Raw genomic sequence first — 17,500 nt, 5'->3', positions numbered from 1 at the left:
CACACGTTGGTCCACGTTTTTTGCACTTGTGTGAGTGAAACATTTTGTATTAATTGTGAAGCTAATTTTTGGCATAATCCTGAAAATCCTGAAATTGCCAAACGCAACTCAAAATACCATAAGTAAACGTAACTCACAACAGACCTCAGCATAGTTCAGCAAATATGTTTAAGAGATTTTTTAAGGTCCTATATCATGCCAGAAAATAGCCAAATAGGATACTAGAGCACAGCTTGATTGCCCAAATCCGTGCAAAGAATCTGTATGAATAAGCGTTGACCGAACCATGCATTTTGACCATGCATAGGAATCATAGAGGGAATGATTTAGAAAGGGTTTGGTTTATTACGGAGATAAATTTGCCCGTAAGATTCATTCGAAATTTGTGCAAAAAAGAGTGTCTACAGAAAAGGGTTTTGTACATCGTTTCAACCTTTATCGGTGCACCAAAATGTAACATCGACGATCCTCTCCGTATATAAAAAAAATCATCACCACCATCGATCGATTTGATCATCATCTCTCTATTAGCGTGAGGTTTAGCGTTTACTGAAGGTATACTGAAGTTTGGTCATTCGTATATGGATTTGGATTGAGTTAAAACGATCGTTTTAGTTTATCTTAGCTGTTTTTAGGATGTAATAACACCCCATACCCCTTCATTTATTTCCCTTTGTGTAATTTGTGTTTTCTTAGAGGCGGTCGATCTCCGTCTGCCTGTATCCCGTATTTGGGGCTCTTTTTATACTAAAAGCTGCCCCCATCGATCCAGGATGCGCGGTCTCGCCTCTGTTCCTCCGACGATGACCAAAGTATGTCGAAAGTAAAGGGTTTAGAATCCTTTTTTGCTGTTCCTGGGCCTTTTTGGGGATCTTGCTGCAGCTCCTCCTCCCCTCCCCCCCCCCTCCCCCCCCCTGGGAAGGCCATATAGTTAAACAAAAAAATATGGTCAAAAATAACAAAAAAAAAATTGGTCAAATGAATCTCTGCCACTCTCGCACGAAAGAGTGAGGGAAAGAGCAGAACTTGTGCGCAAGACATGGCTATTTGAATACAAGTCTTAATTTCTCGCTCACTCATGTGTGCAAGAACGAGATGCAAAACCAAAACGCTGAACAACGGACAGATTGATGGCCATAAATAATGTAAAAATCTATTTTTGGAATGGAAATTTAATGTTTTACATTTTCTCCTGATTATTCTTTCAAGAGAATTCTGTGAAATTTTCACATCACTCGAGGCAGAAATGGCAAAGATACAGAGTTTTAAAAAATAACAATTCGTAGCTAGGAGCTTAGGGACCAAGGATTTATTCTTAAGTTCTTCGAAAGACTTTAAGAACCCTCGGGAAAATGTTTTCCCTTGAGAGATCGACAACCTATTGATTCGGCCGCAGGAAACCATTAGATTCCTGGGCGTGATGAACGACCACGTGGACGTTGCTACCAGTAAGCCCTCGAAGCTTTGATAACGCCCCAATTGTGCTACGCGGGTCCTGTTTGGGTCGAGGCACTGTCGAAACCGATGTGTGATTGCAGGCATTATGGCTATAATGATCCTCATAGCGACAGAAAACGTTTCGAGGGATTCGTTTTTATGTTTATTTTTCGGGAAATAATACAAACATATTTTTTTGGAATACTTCATCCTCCTGTTCTCGATAATCCGCTCCCTCCACGCTTGTTGGTTTCTCTCTGTCTCTCCTGGACTAATCTAGGCAATGGCCATAATATACAAATTCGTTGGTGAAATTCTCTTGATTCTTGCAAAGTAATAGAATTTTCTAACAGATTCGTGTGGATATTTGGCCAGGTATGTGACGAGGGACGATGGAGAAGCGCGATATAAGGTGGTCCATAAGCTTCTAAAATCATGTGCTAAAACCGTGATATGATAAATACAAACCACTTCTAACAACATTTTTACATGATTCGTAGCGCAACTGTTCTTTCGCGTCTGTTTGTTATCTGAGACTATAAGAGATAAGTAAGAAAGCAGCATCAAAGAATGCTACATTAGTGAGGACAGTATACGTCGTCAGTATTCGATAATCATCGAAATAGGCATCAGGATTTTTTTTTAAATGGAGTTGTATTACTTCCAAATCCGAAGTTAAAATGGCACTTGTAATTTCGCTAAGACCATTTTGATTCCAATTTGTTAAATGCCTTCTCTACCGCTTGTAAATGTTCCACTGTTCTCCTATCTTGGGTAATTTGAATTAGCGTTGCTGCGCTGTGGCCCTACCATGCTGCATATGCATCGAATCTATTTGCTGCAGACTGGCTCACATCGCGGAGCAAATAAAAGCAAAACTGAAACCAACAACGGATGCTGCGTTGTGCGAAATGGTCTTTTCAATATTTGATTCGACTAATTCCTTCTGGACTGCATCGATCTTTGTTCGGGCACGTCGTTTTTTCCCGTGTTCGTTGTCCAAATGCGAGATGGTGCATCGTACAAAAAGCCAAAATGCTATCGTGACGCATATCAGCAGCAGCAGTAGCAGCAGCCGTATTTGCAGCCTGGCTTCGAGTGAAAGCGGGGCGTCTCCATTGCGTCTCCATTTTGCTGGCTATGGGCTTGAGAGAAGACTTTATGCGTGTCAACATTAGCTTTTGGCAAAAGTTTATCCAAACTCTCTCTCTCTCACACACACACACACACACGGTGTGGCATTTCACAAGCTTAAGCCATACTTAATTTTTTCACGACTTTCCATCATCATTCGCTCCGGGTCTAATCTCAACCCTCCTTCCCCCTCTCCTTTCTGCTCTCTATGCTCCACCGAGCGGGGCCGTTTTAAGAGGGCGTGTGTGTGCGGGTGCTTCCGAGAAATATTTTCACACCCGTCGAAAATAGAACCGTCGTCGTCGTCTTAGAATACAAAAGGAAGGCACCGATCCGCCGCCGATGTCTCACCTTACCTAGGTACCTTGGCTTGCTCCAGCGTGTGCAAAAAAGCCAAACGAAATGTGACGACCGTTCTGCATCCTTCTACCTACCTACCATAGCTACCTTCCCTAGTGAGGTTGCCGAAAGCATATAGGCAAACGGCCTCAGCCTGTTTCGGAACAAAGAACACACCACGGCGGCTAGCATGGGAGAGCAGAGCCTTTCCGCATGCGCACCGGTACGATGCGGTGCGTGCGTGCCAAACCGCCTATCCGCCAACCTCCCGGTTCCCGCCCGTCGCTACGTCGGTACAAACCACCGAATAGTCAGCGAATGATTCGAATAATTTAACTGTTTTACCGTTTTTCGGTATATTAGTCGCTGGATCGGTTAGAATTGGGAAAAGGAAGCATATTTTCTCCTCGCATTCTCGATTCCGGCACAGTCCAACGCTCTTTCACCGGGTTTTGTGTATGTATGTTTCTGTGTGTGTGTGTGTTTTGATATTTTCTCCATTCGGAACGAAAACTTCGGCCAAACCACGTGGGAGGAACGCACTGCCAAGTCAACCCAGCGCTGAATGTAAGTAGGGGGTGTATGTGTGTGTATGTGTGTTTAGTCAGGTGGGCTTTGGTGGTAGAAGGGACAGGATACAACAAGGCAAGGGGTGGATTGGTTTACTTGTTGCTTAAGCACACACGAAGTGCAAAAGGATGAAACACGACTAAATGGTATTCCGAGCAGCAGCAGCAGCAGCAGCAGCAGCAGCAGCAGCAGGCACCACTCTACCAAACGGTCGACCACGGAACCAGAACGAAAGGGGTTTCCATTACAGCAGTATTTGTAAATCGAATCGCTGCCGTTTCCATCGCGTGCGTCGTCGTCACAGCGTTTTGTGAGTCAACAACCAAGGCATCAGGCAGCATATTTCCAGCACCCAACCGCGACGCAAAATTGCGTTGGTTCGTTGAAAAGCTGGGGATGAGGCTGGCGGAGGGAGCTTTTAATGATACATTAGATACACGGGCAACAACTCGAGGGATCGCATAACGACGACCCTCCCTCCCAAAAAAGGAGCCGCAAGGCGTTTCCAAGAAAGCCAAAAAACCGCAGGACAGGATGACGGGGGCTACGCCGAGCTAGAGAGAAACAATACCAGCACACACAATGCTGTGGCCGCTGGCAACAGCAAAACAAAGCATGAAAAATGAATAGAAATCCAGGTCCGGGAGCTCCGCGAGAGCTCGAGAGCCATTTCGCGCGTTCGTTATCAACGGTCACTGCGCTGCGGCCCACGCGGCACCTAGGAGGGTGAAGGGAGGGAGAACAGAGCAGAGTGCCTTTTTTGCGAATTGGAAAGGACTTTAAAAGCTAATAGAGCGCACATCTACGACGAAATAGATACGCCCTCTGCTGGAAATTAAAATATAAATAATAAATTCATTGCCTGGTACGCTGCTGCTGCTGCTCGGCTGCTGATGCTGCTGTTGTTCATGGCTCTGGGCCAACAGAGAGAAAGATAGAGAGAGAGAGAAAGAGAGAGAGAGAGAGAGAGAGAGAGAGAGAGGGAGAGAGAGAGAGAGAGAAAGAGAGCGCACCTACCAACGCCATCGTTGTTCGTTGTGGATTGTGGAGCTCCACGAAACTGACATCACAGCCATCCACGGGGGGCTCTAGCGCACTGGGCGTCCAAGAAGGCTACTGCATTAGCAAGAAAATGGGGGAAAACGGAGTAGCAGCAGCAGGCCATGGTTAGCTAGCCGCTACCCTAGAGTTAGAGCTTGGGCCGTCGTCGGGCACAACCTTGGCACAACAGCCGGGCACTAGTTCGAATTGGCCTCGGCCAGTGCGGACAATAATCCTCGCGATAGGCGCATAGGCAGTGGGCCACCGGAGCGGGGTGAAAGGATAGTACATGAAAACATTAATTTAATTCAAATAGCTTGTTGGATGTTTTATAATGACGCCAAAGTCACTTAATGTTCTCCGGGCACACCACATCGAGAGATACATCGAGCAGCTAGCGAGCGAACGAGCGTCCCGTTGTGGTAGCGTGGTAAAGGCCAGCAGCAGCACCAGCAGCACCAGCAGTAGGAGGAAGTGGAAAGCAAGTATGTGGGCGGAGTAGTGGAATGGTCGGGAAGTCGGAACTTTGCCAGCACGGCACCAGGGATCACGAGAGCAAATCGGGTGGGGTGGGAAGATGGTTTGTGATGAAATTTCGTGAAGAAACTCCATTCCAGAGGAGGAACGGGAAGGACATGGTGGGAACAGGGAGGGTGGCATGGTTTGTGGAGAGAGCAAAGCCTTCCAGCCTTGTGCCCAGACCTTCGGAAATCGCATTCGAAGCCACCACTTTAAACATACACAGAGAAAGAGAGATAATTTGGTGTTTTTACAGTCGACCCGACGGGAAGGAGCCCGTGGCGAGGACGAGGGGGGGGGGGGTTTGGTGTTTGGTGCACTTTTTTTTATGGCCACATGGTCTCAAGCCGTCGCCTGCTGGCCAGAAGTTGTTCTCCCGACGCCTTTGGTCTTCTTTGCCCTTTCTTGTGTGTGTGTGTGTGTTTGTGTGATCTGTTCGTGTCCTTCTAACGCTAAAGGGTTTCGGCCTTTGTTAGGAGAGTATAGCGCGTTTCTCGTTCGACGCACGGCACCGTGCACCACCGGCGGGCCATTTCACTTCTATCGTTTCCATCTCGGCGCAGCACCATGGCTCCTTGTGGCTGTGTGCTTAGTATGCTTGTCCGTCGCCATATCGCTTACACCCTGCTACTGATTCGGAGAGAACGCGAACGAAGCGGAGAGTGGAAGAAGAAGGTGGGGGGTGCAGAAAACTGCGTCAATTTTTTTCAAATATTCCACGCTTCCACGCTGCTGCTGCTGCTGCTGCATTCTGGCAGTGAGAATTAGGCCAGGACCATCGTCATCGTCGTCGTCGTCGTCGTCGTTCATTGCAAACTTCTGCTGTCGCCGCTGCAATGACGGTGGGGAGCTTTTGTGGTGGTAGTAGTAGGTAGGTCGCACAAATACCAATGACTACTAGGATTGCTGGATTGTTTCTGGTGGAGTCTGGCTGTCCTCCGTCCGGGGGGTCCGGGGAGTTCGCTTCGGGAAAATGGCAATGTCAGCGTGCAGCGTGGGGTAGAGAGCGGTGCTGGTGTGCTGATACTCGCCCCCCTCCCCCGCTCTTATTTCGCGGTTGGGTACGGATCAAATTAAACGAAAACATATAAACACGCTAGCACGCGGCGATGCATACACGCATACATAGGCGGGGAAGGGGTGCACATTTGCCCAAAAGTGTGTATGGGGTGTGTCACCGGGACAGGGTGACAGACGCGGGGTGGTGGAGGGGGGGGGGAACAAGTACCAAGGCCGGAAGGCCCTCGTGGTATGGCATAGGTACGGTTCAAACAGCAATTTCAGCTTCGCCTGAGCTCTTACCGCTGCCCTGGGGGTATACTCCGCTCCGCAGCAGCACCCCACCCTGTCTTCCCTTTTCCCCCTCTTTGACCCACCGGTGCTACGAACAGCATCTAAATCGCCTACGAGGAACGCCTGTTTGGACAGCAAATCAAAGAAAACACAGGAAAAGTTCTACTACAAACAAGTGCCAGTAGCAACCATCATCATCCCCATCATCTTTTTCCTTTGGAGAAAAGTCCCCGCCCCCGGTCTCCGGATGTTGTTGCTGCCTCTGTTGCTGCTGCTGGTTCTGATCCTGGCCTCCATCGTCTGATCCTGCCCGCCTGCCAGAAGTGCCAGAGGAATAATTTATAAATTTTCAAGCAAACATCCATGTACATACCGGGACTCCGCTGTTGCTGCCGTAGAGTGTACATGCGAGTGTGTGTATCTGTATGTGAATGTGTATGTGTGCGTATGGAATGCTGTGTTTGGTGTCTCCATCCATCCTCTTCCAGAGGTGTCGGTTTGGCGCACAAAAAAGGCGAACCCAAAACGAGGGGCTTGGTAGTTGGGTAGTCTTCCCGGGGTTTCCCGGTCCGGACAACAACGGCGGTGGAGCAGCCCGACCGACCGACGGACGGACGGACGGGACGCCGAAATTCTCGTCGGAAAAACGCACCCGAGACCCGATGCCCGATGATGATGATGATGATGATGATGATGATGATAGTAGCAGCAGGCCATGAACGAGCCTACTGCTGCTGCTGCTGCTGTCTGTCTGCACTGCACACACTACAACAGGCAACACCAGCAACGTCAGCGTTAGCAGCAGTGGCTTGCTTTGTTCTTTGTCTCCGGTAGTATCCAGCAGCACCAACGCCGGTACCGGCGGTACCGACTAGCCAGTTCGCTAGCAATGCGTGAGTGAGACGGCCTAGACAGGACTTTCTGCGATCCCGGTCCGGCGTTGTTTTTTTTTTTTTCGGCGTGTTGCTGCCACGCCGGTGCTAGCCGAGTGGCGGAATTTCATTCGTGTTTTCCACATTTCCACCCTGCTGAACCGACCGATGACGACGATGGCGACGACGACGACGACGACGACGACCGACTTCCGAACACTCTCCGGTCTCTGGCGGCGGCTTCTGCTGTGGAGCCTGACCGTCCACCGGTGTTGATCGGGAGGTGTTGCGGAGCAGCAGCAGCAGCAGCAGCACCATCAGCAGACACAATCAATAACAGGGATGCGCACACCACACCACCACATACAAAAACAGCAACAGCAGAGCAGTGTGCGGGCGCGAGAGTGAATGAATTTTGTGATCTGAAATCGGGCATTCGACTCGGCTAGTTGCGAATGGATGACACTGACGCTGACGATGATGATGGTGATGATGATGATGATGGTAGCTTCCGGCTGTTTCGGGGGCTGGCTATGAGAGGTGGTTCGCATGCGCAGCTAGCCGCTGAATGTCCTGTTGTTGGGCTTCCTGCTGCTGTTCGTGGCCTACCGTGGCCACGAACACGAAGGCGAACACGGCCGGACCGGGCATGGGCCGGGCCGAGCCTGGCTAGGCAGTGCCGTGCCGTGGCGTACCATGCCGGGGACCGCATTGCTCCCGCACGAACGACGAACGCTTTCGTCGAAATGCAAAAACGACGCTGCTTTTGGGGGCCGCTGCTTTGTGTCGTGCCTTTTGTCTGCCGTCAACTCGAGCCCGAGTGCCAGTAGTCAGTTAGAGCTGTGTCGTCCTTACGGTTAGTACGGTTTAGTTAGGCTCCCCCATTCGTCGTGCGCGCGTGTGTGTGTGTGTGTGTGTGCTTTTGGCTATTATGGTATAGTTCCTGTACGTTCCTTTCCTCTTTTCTTATCGTTAAGTGAAAGATGGTGCTGCTGCAATCTCGAATATCTCGAATTCTTTAACAGCGGACTATCTCCATTCCAAAAGCTTCCAAACTGGCACTGCGACCGAACCAGGAAGAGATTGAAATTTTCCACATCTTTGCGAAAATCAACACACACACACACACATAGTGCTGAGGCACACTTGCAGACAGACAGAGTGTAGTGTGTTGGGGGCATGGACGTAACGGAACCGGAGAACCAGGCCTGTCTGTTCGCCCATAAAAACCATAAACCCAACTCATAAACAAGGATAACAAGGAAAGCGGTGTGGCGCTCACCGTGTCGACTAGCAGTGTAGCGCAGTGTGTGTGTGTGTGTGTGTGTGTGTGTGGGAATGTTTTCCTTTCCAGGGCACTGCGAGTAGTGTGCTCGCTTTGGTATAGTAGGCTGCAGTGACGGTGATTTGCCAATCGGGTATAGCGTGTACTGTTGTCAGAGAACGGGCACAACGAGCCTACTACTTGAGGATCGCGTAGCCTGCTGCGGTGTGCTGCGGACTCCCCCCTTTTGCAAAATAGGAACATTGTGGTGATGCGGTGCGGTCGGTGGAGGGGAATGCTGATACACGGCAGAAAAAGAAAAGAAAATCGCGAAATTTAACTGGAAAGGTGTGGTAATTTTCCACTTGGAAAAGGAAAAACATTATTTTTCCAGCTCCAAGCACAAGAGACGGAACAAGAGAGAGAGAGAGAGAGAGAGAGAGAGAGAGAGAGAGAGAGAGAGAGAAAGAAAAGAAGGAGAGGGGGCACAGAGGCACTCGAGGGGTGGTTTGGGGATCTGGGGACGCACCGTTTCGTCCCAAATTCGAGACCTACTGGGAGTCCTTTGTGCCGTGCCGTTTTCGGTGGGAATGGAGTTGGTGAAAAATTGATTCTCCCCGGACACCGCGCCGCTCCACAGGGCGGTGGGCTGAAACAAAGAGAGAAAGAGAGAAGGTGGGATGGTGAAGGAGGCGCGGAAGGAGTAGCAGGGACGCACGGATGATTTTCATTCGGTCGTGTGTACGTGAGCGCGTTTATTTGATGGTGGCCAGTGTACCGCGGTTGCTGCTTTTTGTATGAATTTTAATTTATGCTGATATATGCCGCACGTCCAGGAAGTTCAAGGCAGGGGCGGTGGCGGTAAGGTGTGGTGGTAGCCCCAGGGGCGGCTGGAGTTCGCGTGTTCAGCGTCCAATGAAAGGCGCGAGGGTACCACGGTTGCGCGACGCGAGGAATGGGAAAATAACGGAAAATAACTGACCAACCAACCAACCAACCAACCGTCACCACAGCAGCCTGGCCCTGGCCGCCTGACCATGCGGCTAGCCCGTGCCATCGTCCCGTGTTGCAAAACTGGGAATGCCGAGGGGAGTTTCCGAATGCTGCTCTATCCCATCCTCTTCCATACATTTGCATGTACACGCGATATACTCGCGCGACGACGATGACGACGGTGGCGACGGTGGCGACGGTGGCGACGGTGGCAGGACACGAAACAACTATAAAGGGACACTCCGGGCACCCATGTGGGGTGGCTCTTGAAGGACAGCATGGAAAGGCTGGGCTCGGCTATGAGTCCTTTCCTGTCCTTTTCGCTCTGTTTTCGCTCTACGTAGCTCTCTATCCTTTTCTTGTTCCGTCTCTCTCTCTCTATCTCTCTCTCTCTCTCTTTTTCTCTTTCTCTCTCTCTCTTTTCAAAGAAGCATCTTTATCTCTCTTTCAATTCGGTTTAAAACAGACATACACACATACACATGCATGACGGGTCGGGCAAGGCTCGATTGATTAGAGCATCCGTCCGGCATGCTCTTCGCTATTGTGGAGAAACATCCCGAAACTCGGGTTGTCCTGTGTGTTTAGAGGATTTGGATTTAGTTGGTGCGTTGGTGACAACCCGAAAAGGACGAGGAACCGAGGACACGCTCTCTCGTTCACATTCTCTCTTTCCGGTGGCCACACACACTCGCACACGTTCTCTGCACCCCAAAGTGAGGGACCTGATCAAACAAAGGATTCAATCCGGTTTGCAGACTACGGCTGGTTCCGCGTGGTATACTGTCCTCCACCTGAAGGGGTAGTTGTCGCTGCCGCCACCGATTCAAGTGCTGCATACCGCGTGAGGTGTACGTAACTCGCAGCAACAACAACATTGCTCGAGTGCAGCTAGATGTTCCCCCGGCCCCCTAATTAAATACCCATTGGACATAAGATTCCTCTTCTAACCTTCTCCGTACTCTTATTGTGTCACCCGTGGACCTTGTGCATACTACAGATATACATATACAACAGCATCAACAACGAGTGAGTGTCAATCGAAAAGGAAAAGTGTGACCCATTGTTTCCTGCCCATTAGTGTGTGTGTGTGTGCGTATGTGTAACGTTGTGTGTGCGCGCGCGTGTGTGTATAGGTGTATTGTTAATGATTAACGATCGCGCGTACTTCGTCCGGCTTAACTGGCAGGCCAGAGATAACGGGACGACAACGTAGGTTACACTTAACGACAGACGACAGAAGCAACAGAGGCAGCAACAGAGGCAGCAACAGCAGCAGCAACAGCAGGAGCAGCAGTTTTCATTAAAACGACAAACGAATGTGGAGTGAGACAGCACCTAATAGCAAACATTGATATATAGCAACCAGGAATTACCAAACACCAGAGGACCACAACCTTTGCCGCCGTCGCGGACCAGTGGAAGAAGCAGCGAGGGTTTTTTTTTCTATCGAAACTTTACAAAAGAGCACAATCTAGTAGTCGGTCTGAAAACTGAGACGGAACCAGGCATACCGGGAGGAATCAAGCCTAGCGAAACAGCGACCGTTAGACGTAGGACAGAAGGGCAAAGCAGGCATTGCTCCTGCTGCCGTGGGCTGAATCTGGGCAACCGAACGGAGTGCGAGTTGTCAGTGCTGGGGTACCGTTACGTACAGCCCGCAGCAGGCACCACGATGCTGGCCATGTCGACACTGATGATGCCGGCCCCGACGATGACACTCGGGGCACCACAGCTGACCGTGGGGCCCCATCAGAAGCCACCGGAAGCGAAGCTGCTTGCGATTCACCCCGCTCACACGCAAACCCAAACCACTCCCCAGCATCAGCTGCAACAACAGCAGCAGCAGCAGCAGCAACAGCAACAACAGCAGCAACAACAACAGCAAGCACAGCAGCACCAACAGCAACTTCAGCAATTATCCGCGATCAAGCAAGGTAAGCTCCTTCGAATGTGTTGCCATGGTAGCGCACCTCACCTCGAGGAGGTATCCGAAGAAGCCGCCCCTTGACTGATTGCAGACATATATATTTTGGGGGATTGGAGGGGGCAGCAGCATCAGCGAGCCCGTTCCGCCGAGTGTGGAAAGAAGCATAATCATTTAGCATCATCATTAGCGTGGCAGCTTATTGGCAATTATGTACTGGCACCGCAGATTTGCAGATGTGATGCAGAACTGGTAAACCATATGAAAAACCATGTCGAATAACATGACCTCCTCTCCTCCTGGGGTTAGCCGCACCACCTCTACACGCGATTCAGTGCGAAATGCTGTGCTGTGAACCAACCAGCAGCAGCAGCAGCAGCAGCACCGGTGCCGAGCGTGTTTAATGTTTCAGTAAATAAACTTACATTTTATTTACGAGCCTTTCGAGCTGGCACCGCAAAAAGGGGAGTGAAGACCGGCGTTAGAGCGGGCAGTGTGGTGCTCTGGTGTGGGATGCGCATTGCAGTATTTACAACCGATAAACCCCTGTCCTATGTACATGGGAACCGGGTCGCGTCGCGTCGCCTCGCTGGCTGGCTGGATGGCTGGCTGGCTGGTGTCCTGGTCCGGCCGATTATCCGGACACCGCGCGCACCGCATGTGCGGTGGCTCGAACAGGCTGGTTGGCTAGGCTGGTTAGCACATTATTATTGCCACGTTTTACCACTTTGCTTCCCCTTTCGTACCATCGCACCATTTCCTATCCGTGCGTGTCAAATGGGCAGCGCAAAATAGGGGAAAAAAAAATACTGGAAGTATAGACCCCCTCCCTCCCCCAACCCTTTCCCCATTGGAATAAAGGCTATGCACTGCTTGTGGTACGGTACGTCGCCATTTCTCATACTGTAGTAGCAGGTAGTATGCAGTGAATGTGTCCTTCCTTCCTCCAACCAAACTGCTGGTTTTCTCTGTCACATCATATGGTCACTGGTTGTGTGTTAATGCGGTCGAATGGTTCTTCAAAGAGCACTTGATGGATAACGGGGCTGGCCTGGGTACGGGCACATAGAAAACGGAGACGGAGACGCAGATTAATTATTATTAACTCCGTGATTTCTCAGAGCCCTGCAACAGGTACATGGCATAAAAGCACAAAATCCTGAAAGAGGGAATAGAACGAAAGAACGGAATTTCTTTTGATACACTGCCTATGGCGCACGTCATTTCATGTGTCAAACACAAACGAGAAACGTGTATTTATGCTTGGATTGCTTTGATATTAAGTGCTCGCAGCAGCAGCAGCAGTAGCATCACCAGTTTGGCATCAAATGGCACCGCGAAGTCTGGGCAAAGTCTGAGAATGTCAATATTTCAGTTTGACTGGGCATGGCTCGGTCGAATAAAGATCAAAGGAGTACCATGAGTCGAAATAGGGAGGGGGAGAAAACATTTTCTGACATCAAGCTAATTAACGTGCTATCTCTCATTTTCACCCCACCTTTCTCTCAACATCTCTTTCTTTCTCCTGTTTCATCGCAGAGCACTATCATATATTCGTTGGCGATCTGAGCCCTGAAATTGAAACGCAAACCCTGAAGGAAGCTTTTGCCCCCTTCGGAGACATATCGTAAGTATGACTGCATCAAATCTCGCCAACATGCCTTCCCTGTGCCTGTTTTTGTCGTTTTCCTGGGAGGGATGGCGCAACCAGAAGAGCAATTGAAAACGCTACGTTTCAGTTGTTCGGCGTTTTTTATGTATTAATTTCTTCGATCAATTTAGCGTGAATGTAGTTAGAACGAGCATTTGGTTCTGTTTTCTTTATCCACATCCTCCTCTTACAGTCCCGCTGAGTTCTGGGTGGGATTCGCGAGTCCTGTTTTTCTTTTTCCGTTACTATGCTCGATCGGTTTATCAACATAAACCACCGGGGAGTGATGCCTTGCGTGCTTCTCGAGCCAAACAATTGGCCACATCGTGTTGTGGGCATGGGGAGGATACGGCAGGCCGCGATGGCGATCTAGTGATGACGAATAGTGTTGCCAGTGTGTTTTCATTTCCTTTTTTCTCGCACAAATCAATAGAAGCGCTCTTTTTATTACTGTAAATGACTCCCTCTAGTTCTGGCTTTGGATATATTATTACCATAAATAACTACTTACCAGATATGTAACCCGTGTAACATCCGTTTTTGTCTGGCTTCTTACTCTTCGTTAGACTTTGTTCTCATCCCGCCACTCCTCCTCCACCACCTTCTCCCCGTTCACTTCCTGCTCCTGCTAGTCCTTTTACACTTACCTACACACACACCAGCGTTTTCGCTCTCTCTCTCTCTCTCTCTCTCTCTCTCTCTCTCTCTCTCTCTCTCTCTCTCTCTCTCTCTCTCTCTCTCTCTCTCTTTCTTTCGAACTATCTTCTTCCCCCTCTTTAATTATCTATAATCATTCTTTTATGTCCTTGTTCTCTTCTCTAGCTTACGTACATTATATACTCATATTATAAACCAGTATCCGTAGTAGGCATTAGGCATTTTGTTTATTGTATCATTGTTTGTTTGTTGCCCTTTTAGTTGGTAAAATACCAACTTCCCATTACTATAAATATTCTCAAATATATATATATATATTTACCATTGTATCAGCTTTCTCCCATTTGTTGTACTCGTCGTGCTGTTCAATGGTTTTATCGTACTTTTATCTAGTCAGAAGACATTCGCGATAAAACGCTGACACTGCGTAGCGTTTGGGGCACCTGCTTCTAGAAGTGTGTGTGTATGTGTGTGTGCGTGTGGTGTGTGCAAAGTTTTAGCGAACAATCATGTTACTATTCAATATCTTAATCGAAATCCTTATTGATAAGTACGGGCCGGATAATTGGAGGAAAGTGCGGAAAACATGTACCCTCTTAGTGGATTATCCTCAACTTTTCTTTCTCTTTTTGTCTGTATGTGGTTCCTGTTATCAATTTATCCATGTAAAATATGTTTGTATGTAAAATTTTATGTTTGTTTGTTTTTTTTCCTTTTCTTCAAAGTTTATCAGCTAGGTTTACTAATGGTTCTGTTTCCTATCGTATGTCGCAAACGAAAGGTTTCTTCTATCCACCCCAAAAAACCGATTCCACATGTTCTTTTCCTAATCACCACTAACCTACCGCCAAATCTGCCTCCATCAACACCTCTTGTGCAATCCTAGTGCATCCTACGTCCCCGGGCGATAATAGTTCTCTGTAGGGTGATAGTTTTCCTTCGCGTACTTGCGTTGCTTCTCGAAATCGAAATTGTTCGCCAAACCATAAGATGATCTCCAGAATGTGCGCTTCATCGAAGTCAAGGCGTAATTAGGTGCTAGTTGCACTTGGCTATTTTTTGATCTGGTTTCTAAACTAGCATATATGTGCCTGCAGCTATTGCAGCTTTCGAAATGCGGATACTAAATGTGCTCCGACATGCAATTGATGTGGAACGGAGTTTCTGTCAATATAAGGACATGAAGAAGTGCTAAGATACTGTTCGCAGGATTAGGAATCGCTTATGATTTGATGGTTTCATTTAGAATATTCTGTTCCTATTAACAGAATTCGGATACCAATGATAATTCAACTGGTGTTTCGGCGTTTCCTATCTAGTTAACAAATCGAATCAACTAGATATGGTCGAATAGATTGGGGGCAACGGTTCGACAGTTTCTACAGCACTACAAATGGCATTACGCTACCACGAGCCATTTACACACAAAACGGCAAACAAATGGAAGATTACTTGTGCGCATTGATTGAACCCATTTTTCTAAAACAATAAGCCACGCAGTAGCTATGGCTGCTCGCCTTGCTAGCGACCGAATGTTATTAATTTGTTTGCATAATTAACCCCCCTTTTTTATAGTGATTGTCGCGTTGTTAGGGATCCTCAAACATTAAAATCGAAAGGATATGGATTTGTTTCGTTCGTTAAGAAAACGGTAAGTAATGTTAAACTTTTTTCTCTGCAACTCACAAAAACGAAAAATCAAACGCAAAACTAAGCAAATCAAATCGAGCAGAAAAAGCAGCTAGCATTGATTAGATAGTTAGTTGAGAGGAGGGCTCCTCACAGCAACAACAGTTAAGCAGAACTCTGTGAGCCCCTTATCGAAAATATGAAAAAAGACTGACTCGGCTCCAAAACATAATTGCAAACACTAGTGTCGGAACATAGGAGCACATGTGAGAGTAGAACAGCAGCACCGTACTAAAGCTAAAACAACGACAATCATTAATACCTGGCAAGTTCTGTCTGATAGTTAAAATCAAACCCACCTACCACTAACAATTCTAGGAAGCGGAAAATGCAATTGCGGCTATGAATGGTCAATGGCTTGGTTCGAGAAGTATTCGAACTAATTGGGCTACTAGGAAACCACCGGCAAGCAAGAACGAAAGTAAGTATCTCGCACGCAGCAGCGACTATACTGCAGAACCCACTTTGCGGATGGCGAATTGTCCCTAGTATGTAAGCTGTGCATCGCGGAGTCTCTATCTCTCCTCTGCGACATTATCAGTTCCCCATTTTCTGTCTGGTTCTGTTTCTTTCTCTCTGTCTGTCTGTCTATCTGGTTTCTCTTCTTTGTTCTCAGTCCATTGCCACAAAAAGGCGGTGGTCTGGCCAAGATGTGGGTTTTTGATACAGACTATTTGGTCACCAACGATAGTTAGAAAGCCACTTTGTTCGAACCAAGTGAGCATACACTACATATGACTCGTTTACCTCTCATAGTGTAGATGCTGTGGCTATAGATTGGCGGCTAAGTGTCATGCGGCAGCATGTACGGCTCAAAATTTATATTCCAGTAAAATGCCCAATCGAACCAATATCGCGATCAATCGTACTAGAAAAAGAAACAGGATAAAAATGGCAGCTTAAATTAGGAAGCAAATTGAACTACTAACGATTAATGAGTAATGATATGCCTAGGATAACAGTCTATAACAGTCACGTCGGCGTACTTGCGTATTGCATAAGTTTGAAGCGAGTGCGCCGAAATTGGACTAACAGTGTGCTTCAATACATTTGCGAGCGGGAGTTGTATCGAAGATCTTTCAAGTCCCGGTATCGGTATGTCGCTCACGTTGACACCATACTCCAGAGGAATGTTTGTTTGGTTTTTAAAGTCCCTAAATTTGTTTCGCGCATGTTAACGCTCGAACAAAGCATAGTGGTTGTCCGTGTGGCAACAGCGATGATTGTCGACCACCGTCGATCGCATGAACAACACTACCCTTCATTTATAGGTATCATCAGATGGTCCATCGTTTCCACTAACCATAACTACATACATGACGATGATGATGATGATGATAATTGTGATAATGTCCCTGTCTTTATCCTGTCTACCCTTTTCAAGAAGAAACTAATTCTATAATTATCTGTATAACCCACGCCTATTGCAGTAGAGCTTTAAGCTTGAATTGAACCCAACACAAACATTCACAATAAAAAAATGTAGACCTTCTTAACCTGCGTGCGGCCAGAATATGCTTTATGTAAGTTCACGGTGCATGTACCGCATAAAATCAATTAAACAATTACAAACTCTTTTCTCTCATTTCTTTTTCCATCCTAGTTTCATATCGATCTTTTCTCGAATTTTCAACAACAAAAGACACACACTGTTTTCACTTTTTATTCCATTTTTTCATTAATCCTTCGATACGATACTCTTTTCCTTCCTGGTTTTGTCCTATTTTTGTTTTTTTTCTATTTCTCTGAATGCCTACTATATGAAACTAACCTCTCTTTCTATCTTCTTTCCTTCGTTTGGCTCCTTCTACTGATCACTCATTACACTCTTCTTCTTAAACTATCGAGTTATCGGGTTCAGTTTTCGCTTTCCATCTTCTATGTCTCTGATCGACTGTCGGTCGTCCCTTACTGCTGTTTTGCGATTCTTTCGAATGTTCCTTTTGGTTTGAATTGCATTGTAACCTATCTTTCTTTCTTTTTGTTCATCTTTTATTTGATCTTTCTCTTCTTATCGCTATTCTAAACTCACACAACACTCACACACACACATTTCATAAGCAGCTAAACATGCATACACACACACACACACACACACATGCGCAGAGCTACAC

At 47.6% G+C, this 17,500-nt stretch overlaps 1 protein-coding gene across 3 annotated transcripts in view; it reads left to right on the top strand.

Annotated features, from left to right (window-relative positions):
- Positions 1-8,051: 8,051 nt before the first annotated feature.
- The window catches only part of LOC125956561 (cytotoxic granule associated RNA binding protein TIA1), a 13,699-nt gene continuing 4,250 nt past the window's right edge, over positions 8,052-17,500 (top strand). For 2 of the 3 annotated variants that reach the window (XM_049688574.1, XM_049688575.1), the window contains exons 1-5: positions 8,052-8,150; positions 10,463-11,399; positions 12,929-13,016; positions 15,273-15,348; positions 15,705-15,807. In XM_049688574.1, the coding sequence (XP_049544531.1) occupies positions 11,138-11,399; positions 12,929-13,016; positions 15,273-15,348; positions 15,705-15,807 (529 nt within the window). In that variant the 5' untranslated portion in view covers positions 8,052-8,150; positions 10,463-11,137. The remainder of the gene's footprint in view (positions 8,151-10,462; positions 11,400-12,928; positions 13,017-15,272; positions 15,349-15,704; positions 15,808-17,500) is intronic. The other variant, XM_049688573.1, reaches the window with a different exon arrangement.

Source organism: Anopheles darlingi, chromosome 3, assembly GCF_943734745.1.
Source record: "Anopheles darlingi chromosome 3, idAnoDarlMG_H_01, whole genome shotgun sequence".
In the NCBI taxonomy this organism is placed as follows: domain Eukaryota; kingdom Metazoa; phylum Arthropoda; class Insecta; order Diptera; family Culicidae; genus Anopheles; species Anopheles darlingi.
This window is presented reverse-complemented; position numbering and strand designations above follow the sequence as displayed.